This window comes from Mytilus edulis, chromosome 6 (assembly GCF_963676685.1).
Source record: "Mytilus edulis chromosome 6, xbMytEdul2.2, whole genome shotgun sequence".
NCBI lineage: Eukaryota > Metazoa > Mollusca > Bivalvia > Mytilida > Mytilidae > Mytilus > Mytilus edulis.
In genome coordinates this window covers 72,906,275-72,925,912 of record NC_092349.1, presented here as the reverse complement: position 1 = coordinate 72,925,912, position 19,638 = coordinate 72,906,275, and the positions used below count along the sequence as shown (strand labels likewise).

Below are 19,638 nucleotides of genomic sequence, written 5' to 3'. Positions count from 1 at the left end.
ATTTTCACCAAATAATTTAAATTTTAAAATTCTAAATATTGTTGATTTTTTAAAATTTTATTTGATAGTTTAGATATTTGATCAAACATTTAAACGTGTGACAGTGTAGTTTTGATTATTTCGCTTTTTGAAAGTTTTACTATTTGATGGTGTTGCAATCTACTTTGCAGAGAGAAAGGTTGCTTCCCTTAGATAAAAATCCAAAGTTTCCAATCGAGATTTTGATTGGATGATATTGAAACTTGGACCAATTAAAAGACTTGTTTCTAAGAGTCGGAAGGCCGCCTGATTGCCCAACTTCCTGCAACTTTTCTGTCAAAATATGATCACGTTTTCGATCTAAAGAGGATGATAATAGCACCAAACTTAAAATGAAGCAAGTTTTTAGGAATATCGACAAATACTATGCAGGGTATGAATCATATTTTACTGATCGCAAAAGATTTGCAAAATTCTACTGTATGCTGTAAATTTTATAATTTTTTTTTTATTTTAACTTTTAGCATGTGTGAACGTGGCATTTCAATCAGAATATCTTTTTGGGCAAGATCTTGGATACATATATCGAATGTAAATAGTACAACATAAATACACTATGTCAAAAGCAAATTGCTGAAACCATGAAATAGTGTTTTAAAAATTGTACATTATCTTATATCTATCTATCTCTTTATTTTTTGAGGGGCCTTGGTGGCCGAGTGGTCTAAGTAGTTACTACTGTAATCACTAGCGAGTCAACACCGAGGTTGTGAGTTCAAACCCTGTTTGAGTGGGTGCACTTGACTCCTATCTTTAGTAGACTATTGATTAAGAATGTCAGTATTCCTATCGAAGATCATGGTTTTCTACATGCACTCCGGCTTCCTCCACCTAAAAAAACTGACCGCCTCAAGTGTGTACTTCTTACTACATGTCAATTGGTGTTTTTTTCCTGAACTTAAGGTTTCCCTGAAAACACTTAATTTATCTGACAACCAATAGATATTAGCTGAACAAATTATTTTATATGGTGTTATACATTTAAATTATATACTGCTTTAATTTTGAGATGTACTCATCAGTTTTACTCAATTAACCACAGTTTATCCTGAGGAATTCCATTTGTGTGTTTTTTACTTATGTTTGTTTTTAGGTCAGTAGAACTGGTCCCTGAGGAACCAGAGGACATGTGGCATGCCTACAACTTAGTGGCAGTCGGTGATACACTGAGATCAACAACAATCAGGTTAGATTTTGCATGTTTGTTATCCTGAGGTATTCTGTCAATGAGGCTGCACCAGTTTAAATTTCAAATTAAACATTGGACCTTGAACTTGTATTGGTTAATACATTGCTTCTGATAATGAACTTAATAAATTGTGTTTCAGTCTTTATTCTTAATCACCCCTGACTTATTAAAATTGCTTTTCCAGCCTGTTTCAATTGTACCTGTAGACCTACAGAACCTTGCTAAACAATTTGTTAAATGTTTGGTGTTTAACTAACAGAGGGATATAATAGTTTATTCAAAATGCTTAGTTTTTGTGTCAGTAATAATTTGAAGTAGGATGCATTATGTGAAATTAATATGTTTTTCCTGATTATACACATGATACATAATATCTTCGATTTGATGTAAGCATTCAACGTTAAGTATAAACTATTTCACTACTAATTTGTTCACAGACATAATCATTTTATTCATTCTCTTTATTCATATCTTACAATTAATGTTTCATTTCACAGAAAAGTACAAACTGAATCTGCGACAGGAAGTGTTAGTGTAAACAAAGTGCGGACAACTCTGTGCATACAGGTGGAAACTATTGACTTTGATACACAAGGATGTGTTCTCAGGGTCAAAGGTCGAAATATACAGGAAAACCAATATGTCAAGGTAATACATATAGCTTCACTGGGGCATCTTATTGACTTTTACTCTTAGCTTATTTCTTTGGATTATACATAAATTACTCATACAGATATATCTTACTGAAGCATAAAAATGATGATAAGCTTTGTTATGATTTTATTTACCAATTAACCAACATACATTTTCCTTGTGTTATGATTGTTTGATGGGATATACATGTATTCTACATTGGCTAGAGGTATAGGGGGAGGGTTGAGATCTCATAAACATGTTTAACCCCATCGCATTTTTGCGCCTGTCCCAAGTCAGGAGCCTCTGGCCTTTGTTAGTCTTGTATTATTTTAATTTTAGTTTCTTGTGTACAATTTGGAAATTAGTATGGCGTTCATTATCACTGAACTAGTATATATTTGTTTAGGGGCCAGCTGAAGGACGCCTCCGGGTGCGGGAATTTCTTGCTACATTGAAGACCTGTTGGTGACCTTCTGCTGTTGTTTTTTTCTATGGTCGGGTTGTTGTCTCTTTGGCACATTCCCCATTTTCATTCTCAATTTTATTGCAATTTAACCATGATATTTGAATCGCCTAAGAAATACATTAGAGAGGTCTGCAGTTCAAATTTTATAAAACAGTTTTATATAAAAAAAAAAAGGCTAAATCTATAAGAAAAACAGAAGTGTTAATCGAAATGTGATTCATGATTTAAACTTCACTTTAAGAGATCAGTTTATCATATTAAAACCACCAGCCTCTCTTATCTGAACAAGATTTCAGTGCTGCAATATTGTAATGGGGTTTTACCTAGAATCATGTATTATTTTATGTTTCAGATGGGAGCATATCACACGTTAGATCTGGAACTGAATAGAAAATTTGCACTAGGCAAACATGAATGGGATAGTGTAGCACTAGATAGAATAGGTATTTATTTATTAGGCATATTGATTATGTTGTACTTTAATATTTTCCAGTTGAGCCATATAAGTTTATTTTGCCAACTTGCAAAGGAGTAGGTACGGTATGGGCCGATTTTTGCCTCAAATTTCAGGTTCATCTGACGAAAGATTTCGGACACTTTTTAAACACTTAAGTGTCTATTTTAGTTGATTCAATTAGTTTATGTGAAAAATTTAACTGATTGACTCATTAAAAACGCTCTGATTCAAGCTTAAATATGAAAAACCTATACAATATGCCTAACAATGTCACTTTTCAGATGGTTTTTGTCAAAAATGAAAGTGGCCACATCCGTGTTCATCCTCAACCTTTATATGTTATGTATTATCATCAAATACAACTTACATTTCAATTTATTAAGAATGAACACAAATGCAGCCACTTTCATTTTAAAACGGAAACTGTCTAAAATTTAACTAAAATGCTATAATTGTGAAGATTTCAGTAATTTGGCATGACTTGATGATGCTAGTACCAGATATATGTGCATTGTATTGTCAAAACAGCCCATATTTATATAGCAGAAGCATTCTACTTTCCAATGAATAACTAAAAAGTTCCATTTTAACAATTTTGTAAAACTGCTATATTTTGGGGCCAAAAAAAGGGTCTTACCGTACCTACTCCTTTAAATAAAAAAATAATGTTTGGAAATGCCTGATTTTATTTTAAACATGTTATATATTGGAATCTCCTGGCAGAGAAGTTAAACTTGCCTATATATTTTGCCAAAAAAATTTGAATTTCTCCCTCTTTCGGCATCATGAATAGTTTGTCTTGTCAAAAGTCACAAGTTGATGTGTAGGCCGTTTGTTTTGTTTTAGACTTATGGAAATATTGATTAAGACTATACTGTGCAGACTTGGGGTCAATTACATTGGAATGTAATTAATTAAATTACACATTACATTGCAAAAATGATCAATTACACTAATTACACATTACACAGTTTTTAAAATGTAATTAATTAAATTACAATTACTTTACAAAAGTAATTAATTAAATTACACATTACATTTCATCATGATATTTTTCAACAATATTATACATGTATATACAATACATGTTTAAAGTATTCATGTAAGCATAGTTTAAGCGTTGCATTTGATAATCATTAGTTATTTTAATGTTTTGTCATTTAGTCTGAATCTCTCTTGTCTGAACACTTTGACAGCTATTCTAAATAGTCTTTCGGCAGGAGCTAATGTGGAAGATATTGCTTGATCAGAACATGGAAGTTCCATGATCAGAAGATCATCATATTGATAGGAGAGAGATTTGTTCTATTAACTTGCCAATACATCAAGGGGTATTTTGTCATCTCAGAAATGAATTCAAAAAAATTTCTGTTGGTCAAATAAATTATATAAAAACTTCAGAATAAATTACAGACTTCATATATTAAAAAAGTATGTGATATCAATATTTGAAAAATAAATATAATATTACAATTTATATTAATAAACACATATCCTTATCGTTAGCACAACAAAAGTACATGTAATTGAAATGTAATTCAAAAGTAATGGAGCATTACATGCTTTTTTCAATGTAATTAATTAAATTACCATTACATGTAATTAAAAAAATGCTCAATTACACATTACATTCAATTACGTGGAAAATTGTAATGCATTACACTTAATTACCATTACATTTTCAATTACCCCATCCCTGATACTGTGACTGTTCCATCATAGTGTCTTATTATTATTGAGGATTAAAATGAGTTCTGTAAGTTATATTTAGAAACAAGGGTTTTATTTGTATCTTTATTTGTTTACTTATTTAAAATTAGATATGGCCTGTGATCCCACTCAACATGCTGATTTAGCCGCTGTGATAATGCAGGAAGGATTAGCTCATGTTTGTCTCATTACACCCAATATGACATTGTTACGTGCCAAAATAGAAACAACTATACCTCGGAAAAGGAAAGGAATGTGTGCGCAACATGACAAGGTAAACTCAGTCAAATTACCATTGAGGTATGATTAGTCATACAGATAATATAGCTATGAATTTCTGCTGGACAATATTCTGTCAAAAACTGAATTGCAGTGCTGAAAATGAAAAGTAAATTAAACTTGTTTTAAAAAATAATCCAGAAAGAACATATTTGGAGTAAGTTATGTAAGTGCCATATTTGGCCCCAATTATAAAGTTCATGGTTACAAGACAATAATTGTTTTAAGTTGCCTTAAAGACATGTGAGAAAGTTAAACAGAGCTGTTTTTGTCGAAGTTTAATTCTAACACGTTGATTTTTACATCCCAAAAAGGTCAAGATAATGGATTTTGGTGAAATTTGACAAAATCAGCTGGATTTCAACCAAATAAAGGACCAGGAAACATAGAGCGCAGGCGTCGTCAAGCTTAATATTCAAATAAGGCATGTTAAATGTCTTCACAAACATTATTTTAAAAGATCTTTGTTGTCGACGTATGCGCTCTATATTTCCTGTCAAATAATCTGTGGAAATTTACCCATTTTCATTGATTTTATCGTGAAAAATCAATATGAGTACAACTTGTGACGTCATAATGAAACGCAGAAATGTAAAATTTTCAACAGAATGGCTTATATCCTATCTAGTCAATGTATTAGCTATAATTTATCGTGATATTGGTCAATAAATCCGAATTTGAATTTTATGCTAAAAAAGGGGGCCATTTTAGGACCTTATCGAACATACTCCTTTGCATTGAAATTACAATGAAGAAAATTAAAGAAAACATTAAAAAAGGACTTTAGTATCTTAAATTTGTGAATTTTAGGCCGAGAAAAAAAAGATCCGTGTTTCCGGTAACCCGACCGACCCTGTTTTTTAGCCCCGACCCTAACTTTTTTATTGGATCTTCCAAAAAAAAATAAAAAAATATTTATCAACCGACCCTGTTTTTGACACAGGCTTCTGATAGATGACATAATATTTTTTCTCTCTTGCTTCCTCTTGCATAGAAAGCCAGTAAAACATTTTATTAATGTCAAAAGGTATTCCAAATAGGTTAAAATCCAAGAAATTTGCACAGCAGGTGCTTCAAAAACATTGCAAATGACACACTTCCGGTTTTTGAAACTAATTACGGATCCGGACTTGGAAAAAACATGATAATTTTCCGGATTTCATTTACGATGTCAAAAAAAAAAAAAAAAAAAAAAAAAAAAGAATTCCGACCTACCGACCCTTTTTTTCAAAATGATGTTACCGGAAACACATATCTTTTTTTTTAGGCCTTAATACACTTAAAATAATTAAAAGGTATAATGTTCAAAAAATTCTTGTAACTTTTAATTAAGAAACTATTATTAATGTGAATATTATACGGCTAGGTGTGTTTGGCAATAATAAGATCTCACATTCTGATATCTCATACTGTATGCAGATTTCCTAATATTGCAATAATTAATCTTGCATTTTTGTCCAGTCTTCATGACAATCTATTTTTAACAATGTTCAAACATGTAGAATCAAGTTCCACCTTTCTGACCATTAGTATAGAAAATTCTTCATAAGGTCTGTCCAATAATTAATGGCATCAGGGATGGGTGCACTTTTTTAAGACACTGACAACTTATACAATAATATGTTTCATCTTATAATTACATGTAGTTAAAGTTCTTATAAAATACTAAGCAAAATGCAACAAACCGTATTTATAGTGCCTCCCCCTCACTTCCATGATAAATTTTGGAAAATCCCTAAAGACAATGAAAGTTATATATATATGTTATATAAATATTTTTTGTCTTTTTCAACAGGGTCTTACAAAGTTTTATGATCAGATTATACAGGCAGTACTTCGACATGTTAATTTTGACAGTAAGTATACATTACATTCCATAAAAAGCTTATTATCAACAACCTATCTGCGACTCTGTTTACAAATAACCTGACGATTAAAATTGAACTGATGTTATACTGAAATATGATTTTAGTATAAGTGCCGCAAGATCTATTTACTAGACTTTGCGTTCTTCATATCACTTTAAAAATCATTTACAATGAGGAAGAAACTTGGAAATGCGCGTTGGAATTGATAAGATTGAGTGATTGGTTGTACTGAAATTTGTTGCAAACAGTGTTTCCTTTTTTATTTAAATTTAGGTCAAATCACATGCATAAGCAATGTTAATCTACTTTGAATACAAAATCTAAATACTGCGGTTTATTTATTCAGTTGGTACTGATTTTCATGAATTGAGACACAATCATGTTTTCGTGGATATTTAATTTTATAGTGGTTTGGATAAGGTCTGCATACAAGCCTATATAAAACTGGTACCTCATTGAATATTATAATTTGTGGTTCACCTATAACCACGAAATACATGAACATTTGCATATCATGAAATTGGGGCATATTGAAAAAATCTACTGTTACAGTAGTTGACAGAAATTTTTTATATTGAGACATCATGAAATTCAGGAAAAGATTGGTACATTTGGTCAAACAAAGAACAATCTTTTTGGGGGATTTAATTTCATGATTTTATAACTTTGTTTACGAGGTAACATATTCTCATAAGAAGTAAGATCCAAGGTAAGACATAATTGTGATATTTCTACTTCTAAATGTCGTGTAAACATATTGCCCCCACAATTAATTGGTTTACTGTATTTTCTTAGCTTATATTTTTAGACATGTTTAGTTATGGGCAAGACTAATTTTCATATTTCTCTTTTTAAGCTGGGTGTTTAAATGAGGGAATGTTAGGAAACACAGATGAGGGAATACAAAATCTTATTGAAATATATTTCTATTTTCAGTTGTGAAGTGTGTTCTTATTGCAAGTCCAGGCTTTGTAAAGGTAATGTTGACATGATGATTTAACACTGAACAAATAGAATAGATTTTTTGTGAGTAATGGTATATAAATCATGTCTCAATTTTGGTATTAACCGAAATTTTATTATTTATAAGAAAAATTCTAGTTATGTCACATGTGTGGGTGAAAAGGGGGTGGGGTCATAGTTATATATGTAATTATTTTTGAATTGTATAAAGAAATGCTCATTTTATTTTTTTATATAAATGGACAGTTAAAGTGTCTCATAAGTCTATTCTAAGGCTGGATATTTGATCTCTGTTTGTATTATGAATTGTTGTATATATATATTGTCTGATCAAATATGTGACACTATAATAAAATAATTATTTATTTAAATTATTTATTATTTATTTATATGAATCCAATGTTCTATCTTTAAGTTATGATAATTGATCCTTTCTGAATCTAAAGAACCATGGGTAATTTCATTGTTCGAACCCCAATATGAAAAAACGTTGTGTCATTGGTTGTATTTCCATGTTCTATGACATTTCTAACCAATCGTCACGTTTTGGTGTAAATTTTTGAAAATATTAACCAGGATGCATTAGATTCTGAAACAGCGAATTGTCACAATGGGAGAAAAGTTATGTATTTTGCTATGTAATTCTTGGAGGGGGTCTTTATTTTGCATTCCCTTGGTTGCCATCATGTGAAGATACTAAGTACTAGTTGGAGTAGAAAGCAAGGAAGAGTTATCACCCTTACCATAAAAATTGGATAAAATTTATACTTTTTCATATACAAATAAAAAATTACATCAATGAAAATGGTGTATCATTTAAATGCAGCAGATTTAATATTCAATTAATTTTGTATTATAGGTCAAATATAGAAAATTGCATTCATTCAAATAATTAAAATATTTAAAAATGTGACCAAAAAAAAAATTGAGATTTATTTTCCATCTTGAGGAATGAAGAGATGTATCAATGTGCTGTTAATAGAATTTAAAGTCCCTGACTCATATTTGTGCTGCTGGCCTCCTTTTAAATACTTTAGAAGATCATTCACGTTCACAAATTCCTTCAACAGGGACATTCTTTTAAGTTGATGTGAACAATTGATTATCTCCCTTTTTTAGGACCAGTTTGCAGAGTATATGTTTACAATGGCAGTAAAGATGGATTGGAAAATACTGACAGATAATAAATCAAAGTTTGTACTGGTACACTCCTCATCAGGGTTTAAACATTCACTAAAGGGTAAGAAACAGGAAATCAGTGTGTGTCATGGTTCTATGGTCCTATAGTTTTTTCATTCACTGAAGGGTAAGAACTGGGAATCAATGTGTGTCATGGTTCAATGATTTTTAAAGTTTTTTCTACACTGAAGGTGGAAAGATCTTGTGAACTGTGTAGTCTTATAGTAGATCTTAAGCATCCACTTCAATTTTCACATACAATTCCTCCACAACTTGGATAAGAATTAGAATTTTAAAAAATCCAACAATCAAGTATTAAATAACATTTATTATATACTTAGTAGTAAATACAGATAAATTGTATGTGTAATACAATCAACGGCAAGCGTGCTGTATCAGCCACCTGCGATGATATCGATATCAGCACGTTTGCAAAAGCTTTATCACACCTTTAATCTGTATGACGTCATGTCATCGATTGTAGTCACTGTTGCAAAGGCTTTATCAAAACCCTAATCTGTATGACGTCATGTCAAACCTATAATCTGTATGACGTCATTTCAATCCTCCTTATCTGTATGACGTCATGTCACATAAAAAACATCTACTTGAGATATATATGTATATAATAAAGTGTATATGATATGGCTTTTTCAATATCGCACACCGTATCAACCCTCAACCAATATAATCCCTCGAGCAGAGCTCTTGTGATTATATTGGTGTCTCGGGTTGATACGGATGAGATATTGAAAAAGCCATATGATATTCTCTATTTACAACATGTGATGTACTTTTATATTGGATAATGAGAAGTGTGTTGTAGAAGAATATAAATTTCTCTATCTTTTAACAGAAGTATTACAAGACCCAAGTTTAGCTCCAAAGCTTGCTGATACCAAAGCCTTGACAGAAGTAAAAGCTTTAGATGAATTCTATCAAATGCTGATGAATGATGCAGACAGAGCTTCTTATGGGTAAAAATGTTACTATCTTCTAGCTTTTATAGACATCTTCTGTTTTACATATTTATGTAGAAATATGATGACATATTATAATTGCCACTGAGGCAACTATTGTTGATTTTCTACTTACTGTCACAAGTGTTATTGATATTTTCAAATTTGGAATTATCAAAATGATTAAGATTAAACATATAATGAATTTTACAATGGGAAATATTTTGCAGGCAAATTAAAACTGCTGGATAACAAAAAGCTCTGATTTTGCTGTTTTCACTGGCCAAAATGGGCATCTCACTGAAACCTTTGATTTTTAAAATGATATTTAATGAAACAAAAAGTTTGGTAAAAATCAATATTTATTGTATTTGAATGAAAATATAAAAATAATCTGATACTAAAATATAGAACTGTCAACGAATTACCTCTTGTTTTCCAAATCACTTGTCTATTAATAGCAGAAGAATGATGATTTTATTTGGTCTTATATTTAAACTACTATTATCATTTATTGCAGAGTAAAACATGTGGAAAAAGCGGTAGATTTACAGGCTGTTGAGATCCTGTTGATATCAGATGAGTTGTTTAGGTATGTGTTATCAACAGTTCTTGTCTTCTATTTAATGATATCTTACTTGAAAGTCTTGACACAAACGAATCACTATTTGAATAAGTTTGCAAAACTTCTGTCCCATACCAACATACAGTAATTTTCCATTGACAGCCAAAAGGCTTTTTTTGATAGCTTATTTGTTCTTGTACTGAACATGCTTGAAATATTGGCAAGGAAATAAAGCAATTTATCGATAACTTCATAAAACGACATTATGAATACTAAAAATCTAGGCTAAACATAGTCCAATCATAGAGTCAGAGTAATGCAGGTGTGTTCTGGAATCAATTAAAGATATAAACTGCGAAAAATGTTTTGGTATTCTCAAGCTTCTTCTTCTTCTCTCCGTATAAGCTTCCTTTATAAGGAACACCAAGTATTATCTCCAAGTAAAAGTATTATTTACACATTAAAATATATAGTGGATATATTTTAAAAGTTATTGTCCAACGGTAAAAAATACACAGTAAAACTCTTCTATTTACACATACGAGTGTCATTTATAAACATTAAAACACAACTTATACGGGTTGGAAACTGTTTGTTTCAGACCATCAACCATCCATTGCCTCAAGCAACTTTAAGTGCTTAATATAAAGTTTATAGCACATCTCCTTAGTTTTGGCTTCTATCGTGTTCATTATCTTGCCTTCTCTTAGAGTTTGTGAAAAATGCCTGCAGTCTATAATTAGCCTGATAATGTTTGATTTGAATTGAAAGACATCATCAAGCAAGAATTAATTTTAATACAATTAAAAAAAGAATTAGATAAGTAGGATACAAATGGAAAGATTTATTATTGTAGAAACCAAATTTAGAAGGGACTTGGGGAAAACAAGCACATCTCTTTTAAGTCCAAGCACTATCAGTTTCAAATAGAGAATTCATATTGTACGATGATTCTGAAGTAAGGGTAATGTAAGCACTGAAGTTCATCTTTTGTTTTTTAATGAAATAATGCTATGATGTGATATTATGAAAATATGTGGCATATTGTTAGTTTACTGGAGATATTCGTATTGTAGGGCTCAAGATGTACAAAAGAGGAAAAGATATATAAAAATAGTTGATGGTGTCAAAGAGAATGGAGGGGAAGTTAGAATATTTTCCAGCCTACATGTGTCTGGCGAACGTAAGTCAAAACGATCATCTCTTTTAAGTGTTATTTCTTTGACTTTTAAAGGTTTAATACCTTCAAACAACTTGTATTGTTCATGATAAGAAATTGGCTCAATGGTATCATGTTAGTGTGCATGCCAAAAGTACTAAAAGGTAAGAACAAAATCCAACAGCCATAAAATTACAATGTTATTAAAAATATCAAGATTTATCATAGCTCAAGGATATTGATAGTACAAAGTTACCTCTCTCTCATTGTCTTCAACTTTAAAAAAAAAATTGACATGAGAAAAACTTTCATTATGATCTTGTTTTTCCTTAAAAATACACTACAACTGAGTTGGCTATGGATGAATCAATATCTATTTGTCTTGAATTATATTTATAGACCAAACGTTCTTTTTAATCAACTTTTAGGTGTATAAAATAAGTATGTTTTATAACAAATTTCAATGATAATTTTATGAGTTGAAGATGAAGAGAACTGTAATTACACAGTTTTATATAATAAAACAGAACTGAGAAATAAATTAAACAAAAACAATCAGTCAAGACTTTGATACAAAATATGTATAAAGATGCATTACTGTTCAGATACTTTATATGTTATTGTACAGTTGTGTCCCTTTGATCATTTACAGAATGATTCTACAACAATCCTACATTAAGTTTACTCCAGCTACTAAAAGCTGACTTGTGCTTTTTCTGTTCATAAATAAGCTAGTTAAGTGACTTTTGAAACAAATCAAAGTGAAGTCCTTGCTAGTTGTGTAAGTGACTTTTGAAACAAATTAAAGTGAAGTCATTGCTAGTTTTGTAAGTGACATTTGAAACAAATTAAAGTGAAGTCATTGCTAGTTTTGTAAGTGACGTTTGAAACAAATTAAAGTGAAGTCATTGCTAGTTTTGTTATCAAGGTGATATGATATCAATCTAAATAACACAGGATTATTATATAATACAATATTTTGTTTTTTTCAGAACTAGGACAATTATCTGGTGTGGCGGCCATTTTAAGATTCCCAATTCATGATGATGATGATGATTCAGAAGAGGAAGGATGATAAAAGACTAGACTTTAAAAAAATATTGTTAACCTGATCCATTAAAGGTTACATGTACAATGTTCATTTGACCCTTTCAGGGTTACATGTGCAATGTTTATTGACCCCTTTCAAGGGTTACATGTGCAATGTTCATTTGACCCTTTCAGGGTTACATTTGCAATGTTCATTTACCCTGCTTCAGGTTTAAATGTACAATGCTGATTTGATCCCTCTCAGGGTTATATGCTCAAAGCTCATTTGACCCGTTATAGGGTTACATGTGCAATGTTGATTCAGCTTTGATCGATGATGGGGATGGTCATGATCTTGCTTTATGATGTGATAACCATCCAGGAACTGTCAAGATGAGGAATAGAAATTGAAAGCAAGTTCATTCAGTATAGGTCATTGTTAATTCATCAGGTCATTGTTAATTCATCAGTAAACATTGACTATCAAATTTTGTGTCATTTGGTGTCTCCGGTTATTGAATTCATTTTCTGCTATCTTCTTCTCTCTGCATAATCTGTTGTCTTCAAGCTTTAATCTATCTCCAAATCATACAAAATCACTTAATTAAACTGTTTTGTTTGAAGTTTTGCTGTGCACCTTTAAATTAACACACATGTATAATGTCACTGTGATAGGCATGAGTATGATAATATACAGATAATATTAGATTTCAAGTAAATTAAAACAGGGGGTATAACCCATTTATTTATTATGCTAGTTCCTCATAAAATAACTAATTTAAAGCCTGTTCATCAAATAACAGAGATTTGAAAATTACAATAAATAGAATATGTATCATGTCATATTCTATGAAATAAGGCATTGGAAGGTTCTCTATTCAAATTTGATAGGTGGTTATTATTTAATGAAGATAGCTGAAACAATTGAAATTTTATTCAGTAATAGAGAAATGAAAAAGACTGCTTTTAGCTATTTACTTTCTTGTTATGTTATGATTTGTTAATACAGATATTTAGTGTTGTATTTATTTATGAATTACATGGTTTAAAAGACTGCTTTTGAAATACAACATATGAAGGATTAAATGTAAGACTATGATGAAAGAACTGTTATATATTATATCTATGATTGTACTATGGTGCTGAAATTTTATTTTGGTTTTGAACATACATGTATTAGGAGTAATTATAGTTTGTGATCTGATTGACCTTATAATTTTGCATTTGATTAGGTTTGATATATTTTGAAAGCTCATATTTACATTTTAAGAAAATGGTTTTGCTGATTGTTTGTTACATCAGGAAATTTTTATATATTATTCTTTGATGATTCAATGTTGCTTTTTTTGAACAAAAATTAAAATGATTTTATTGCTATTCAATTTTCATCATCCTGAGATTAGCACTTTTCTAATTAGATGATCAGTTGAAATCTACTCTACTGACACTTTTCTAATTAGATGATCAGTTGAAATCTACTCTACTGACACTGCATTTACCTGTTTTAAAAGTTACATATCTGCTAATTCACCTCAAGTTAAGTTTTCACATAGAAAACATTTTGTTCTATTTATATGAATTTTGAGTTCAATTGTTGATAAAAATTTAAAAATTGATAGTTTTGAATGATAAGTTTGAATCTACCCAGTGTTTTCATTGTTAAACTTTATACCGGTAGTATTGTTTTGTTTTGTTTTTAAAGTGCTATTCCACCATTTAAATTTTTATCTATTGTTTAATTGTTATGAAATATAAATGCAATATTTCTTATCTTTCCAAATGTTAAAATCTTGTGTGTATTTTATTTGTGAATTAGGACATTGAAACAAAGGTTGTTATAACCATTTATGTACAAACATTTTTATGCCCCTGTTGTAGAGGAGTCATTAAGTTTTACTCGTGTCTGTCTGTATCTCCCTATGTGATTGAATTGGTTTCCCTTCTGTTACTCAAGCTTGCTTCAATCAATTGTTATAAACTTATACACAATACCTTTAATCACAAAACAATGATGAAATTTTGAATTTAGGTGGCATAAATTTAGGTTTCTAGAGTTATGGCCCTAACTTAAGCATGTTAAGTATGCCTCAACCATAAGTAATGAAATGTATACACATTGCTAATTACCACAAAACTCAGACCCAGTACAAATTTAGGTAGCATCACTTTTACTGTTCTTGAAGTTATGTTCCTTTATAACGTTTATATGTATGAGTGGGGATCATCTGTATCTCATGAACACATTCCTCCTGAATACAATCGTAGTTATATTTCATATGTTCATGTTAAAAATCTGTGCATTGTTCATAATTTATGACTAATTTGTATAAAATACTTCTATGGTCAATAGGAGTTAAAGTAGTTAAGCACTATTTGTCTATTAAATGAGGTCAAACTAGTTGCAATGTAATAGATAAATTAGTATGGAAAAAAAAACCTATTTTTGTTTGGAATATTTTTCATATTGAAAAGTAATGTTATGAAATTAGCCATGAAGGAGTAGGTTCTATATTTCTAAGAAAAAAAAACCCAACAGGAACCTCCATTTAAAATAACAACTTTAATGAAATTATTTTGATTTTTGAAAATTTACCTAAAGGGATTCTTTTAATTCTGATTTTATAGTACAATTTGATGAAGTCTGTTCCATGAAATAATGGAGAAGTTAAGGGTAATTTAAATATGTGTATGATTTTCTAGTCGTGTGAACATAACCACAACTACCACAAATATCAGTCAACTCGTTAACAGTTGCATTAAGACAACTCATAAAAGGCAAAATGCTTGCCGTTTTCTAACATAACTTTTCCTGTTATAGCCCAAATTATCGAATTTAGGTGATAACTTTATTAACATTTATTTCATATATTTATGATTTTGAAAACAATCAATAGGTCTGATAAGTTGTGAATGTTTCAAGAAGGAATGAGAAATACAAGTTATAAATATAAGGTCTGGAATGGATGTGTTTTATCTTTCCAAAAAACATGTTAAAGCTCTAATCATTGGAAGTTATTCTTGTCTTGTTATTGTTGTCATATAACTATTTATTGGAAAAGAAATAAAAAAGGTTTTTATAAAATTTTGTTTGTTATTTATAGTTATCATTTTACTACATCGTAGAGTTACCAGTTTTGAAACAACCAAGTTGAATTATAAGCCTTTTGCTATGGTATATGGCACAAACTGAGCAATCTGATTTTTGTCCCATCACATTTGTCAAGGTGTAATACCACCAAATCATGGTACGCCACATCCGGTTGCATACGAAAGTAGGCCTAAAAAAATATTCCCTTGAATTTGACAGTTGTAGAAAATTAACCCTGCATTTCAATGCACTTAAATTTTTCTGAGTCGTAAATATGTATGTTGGATGTCTGAATGCATCATTCTTTTTTTATTTGATCGTCTTATAAAATATTCTGGAACGTTAAGGTTACATAGTTACCAAAGCAAGTAACCAGTAAATACAAGTGTAAAAATTGGGTTGTTTACTTCCGGTGATGATTATTTTCTTATATGCAATGAAATGTAGTGTGAAATTTTCACTGTATCACTGGAAAGGATTAAACTTTACACATGCAAAGTATTTCTTTGGTTGAAATAAAGGTAAATACTGTACAATTTTTTTAAAAGTGTCAATTTAACAAAGACTAATAGGGAAAAATCAATGGTGGTATTACACCTATTTAGGGAAACCATATGTGCACTCGTGACCTTTTTGTACTTTCATTTTTAAAAGTTATAAATAAACCAGTTCATACATTGTAAACATGGACAATTCGGCATGGATTTAGACACAGAAAGCACGTTTGAGGTAAAATTGCCTTGAAATGGGGGTTTACGGGTGTTTTCTAAGTCAAATGGGTGGACAGACAAAGCTGTATTTAGTTTACTGTGTTAAATTTTAAATTACCCTTACAGTTTTGTTTATACAACATGTGAATTTTTTATTTCAGTGTTAACCATGTTCTGAAGAGCATTCTGTTGAAAAATCTTATATGTGAATTGGTCTGCAGATAACACTTCAGCATTAAAGTAAGTATCAACTATCATCATGTTTTTTGTTGTTTTTTTTGGCCGCAAAAGTTTACAATTTGCCATTGTGTCGTCTACATTTTGCACAGACAATAAATCATCTAAACACTTATTTGCCCTGGATTTATACACATCAGATACCAGTCTCACATACTTAAACTTTATAATTCTTACCAATTATTTTTTGTACCAGCATTCCAAGGGACATAACCCTTTTTAAAACATTTTGAGGTATTTTTGTATTACTCTTTTCCCCATTTTTTAATGTAAAATACAAGAAAGTTGACTCTTTGTATAAATCTATTAGAAATATACTGTTATGAGTAAATAAAAAGACCTTGATACCAGTAACAATAAATGATTGACTGAAAGGGAACCGTTATTTGTCACACTAGGCGAACAGACCAAAAACTCGAGTTACACATAAGGGCTTATAGAAACTTCCGTGTAGACTGTTAACATTTATAGAGACAGTTCTTTCAGCTAAAACACTTTAATTATTGATTTAACATTATATTTATTTAATTTTTGTGGGTAAATAATCACATTTGTTTTATTTTTTAGACAAAAGATATCAAGTTTTCATGAAAAGGGAAGGAAGGAGGAAAAATGGACCAAAACAGACCAAAACAGACCTTCAAATGAACTCTAAAAGGTGCAATAAAATTGTTTATCATCTTAAAGTTGTCTTTTGTATTCTATTTAATTGTTTGAATGCATAGATCATGAGTTTATGATCAGATAGTAGTCATTTTATAATGATACACTGAAATGAACATTTTTCGAAGAAATTAGACTGAAATTGCCGTAGGATATGGCCTTACATTATAGTGATTTTCTCTGAAACTATAGCTCTGACTGAGACAAAACTTGACAGTTATGCTTGAAATAACTTGCAATTGGAGGGGAAAAAATTACATTAAGTTTATTTGATATTTAGGTGTTCTTTAGGTGTAATACCACCAAATCATGGTACGCCACATCCGGTTGCATACGAAAGTAGGCCTAAAAAAATATTCCCTTGAATTTGACAGTTGTAGAAAATTAACCCTGCATTTCAATGCACTTAAATTTTTCTGAGTCGTAAATATGTATGTTGGATGTCTGAATGCATCATTCTTTTTTTATTTGATCGTCTTATAAAATATTCTGGAACGTTAAGGTTACATAGTTACCAAAGCAAGTAACCAGTAAATACAAGTGTAAAAATTGGGTTGTTTACTTCCGGTGATGATTATTTTCTTATATGCAATGAAATGTAGTGTGAAATTTTCACTGTATCACTGGAAAGGATTAAACTTTACACATGCAAAGTATTTCTTTGGTTGAAATAAAGGTAAATACTGTACAATTTTTTTAAAAGTGTCAATTTAACAAAGACTAATAGGGAAAAATCAATGGTGGTATTACACCTCAACAGCCTTTCAACTACCAAAATGCAATAAAGTATTAGTATGCTATGTGCACAGTAGCTTAGATATATCTTTAATTAATTATATGTTTTACTAAAACCAATCTTCATAGCTAATAGAAAATTGGTCACAATCATCCTTTAGAATTTATGCCTTGAAAAATTGAAAATCTTTAAGGTGGGAAAAACATTATGAAGTAAATGGGTCTAAGACAACTTATTTGAGTAATATAAATGTTTATACCAATAAAAGAATTATCAATAACCTTCTTTTTGCAAGGGAAAAAATGTTCAAGGATTAGATATAGACCACCAGCAAGATCTAGACCTATTGTTATATTTGGTAAAAACAACAGTTTGGTTGACACTGATAGCTGTATTTAAAACATTGAGGTTACAATACAAGATAACTAAAATCAGGTGCACATTTTGTGGTCTATATTCTGTCTGTGGTTAAAATATTTCACCAGTAACATTGCCAAACCTTAATAAAATTGTATGAAACTGCTTAATTTTTATATACGACCGCAAACATTTTTGGGGTCATATATTGGTATGACGTTGGTGTCGTCTTCGTCGTCCAACATTGGTTTTTGCACTATAACTTTAGTTTAAGTAAATAGAAATCTATGAAATTTAAACACAAGGTTTATGACCATAAAAGGAAGGTTTGGATTGATTTTAGGACTTTGGTCCAAACAGTTTAGGAATTAGGGGCCAAAAAGGACTTAATTAAGCATTTTCTTGGTTTTCGCACAATAACTTTAGTACAAGTAAATATAAAATCTATGAAATTTGAGCACAAGGTTTATGAACACAAAAGGAAGGTTGGGATTGATTTTGGGAGTTTTGGTCCCAACAGTTTAGGAATTAGGGACCAAAAAGGTGCCCAAATAAGCATATTTTTTTTTGGTTTTCGCACCACAACTTAAGTATAAGTAAATAGAAATCTATGAAATTTAAACACTAGGTTTATGACTATAAAAGGAAGGTTGGGATTGATTTTGGGAGTTTGGGTCCCAACAGTTTAGGAATTAGGGGCCCAAAGGGTCCCAAATTAAACTTTGTTTGATTTCATCAGAAATTCAATAATTGGGGTTCTTTGATATGCCAAATCTAACTGTTTATGTAGGTTCTTAATTTTTGGTCCCGTTTTCAAATTGGTCTATATTAAGGTCTAAAGGGTCCAAAATTAAACTTAGTTTGATTTCAACAAAAAATGAATATGTGGGGTTCTTTGATATATGCTGAATCTAACCATGTATTTAGATTTTTGATATTTGGGCCTGGTTATCAAATTGGTCCACATTGAGGTTTAAAGGGTCCAAAATTGAACTTTATTTGATTTCATCAAAAAATGAATTCTTGGGGTTCTTTGATATGCTGAATCTTACCATGTATTTAGATTTTGGATATTGAACCATAATTGGTAAATGTCCAATTTAAAATTTTTAAGTTTTTTTTTAAGTTTTAAGTTCTTAGACCACATTCATTCTGTGTCAGAAACTTATGTTGTGTCAACTATTTAATCACAATCCAAATTCAGAGCTGTATCAAGCTTGATTGTTTTGTGCATACTTGCCCAAACTGTTCAGGGTCGAAATCTATGGTCGTATAAAGAGTGTAAGGTGTATATGTCCAGTTGGCAGGTGTCATCTGACCTTAATCTCATTTTCATGGTTCAGTGGTCA

The 19,638-nt window shown here is 30.5% G+C and overlaps 1 protein-coding gene and 1 long non-coding RNA gene across 3 annotated transcripts; both read left to right on the top strand.

The window, feature by feature from the left end:
- The first annotated feature begins 227 nt into the window (after positions 1-227).
- On the top strand, positions 228-15,580 carry LOC139528359 (protein pelota-like). Its single transcript, XM_071324306.1, has 12 exons — positions 228-412; positions 1,133-1,225; positions 1,726-1,876; positions 2,683-2,773; positions 4,608-4,771; positions 6,572-6,632; positions 7,581-7,621; positions 8,727-8,847; positions 9,643-9,763; positions 10,266-10,337; positions 11,387-11,493; positions 12,462-15,580. Exons 1-12 carry the CDS (start codon positions 372-374, stop codon positions 12,542-12,544), a joined length of 1,146 nt encoding a protein of 381 aa, XP_071180407.1. The 5' UTR covers positions 228-371; the 3' UTR covers positions 12,545-15,580.
- Positions 15,581-15,997: 417 nt separating this feature from the next.
- Positions 15,998-17,196, top strand: LOC139528360 (uncharacterized). Of its 2 annotated transcripts, none has more exons than XR_011665576.1 (3): positions 15,998-16,107; positions 16,458-16,536; positions 17,101-17,196. It is a non-coding gene; the product is annotated as an uncharacterized lncRNA (long non-coding RNA). The 2 variants fall into 2 exon arrangements; XR_011665578.1 differs by lacking the exon at positions 15,998-16,107 and adding an exon at positions 16,242-16,315.
- Positions 17,197-19,638: the final 2,442 nt, after the last annotated feature.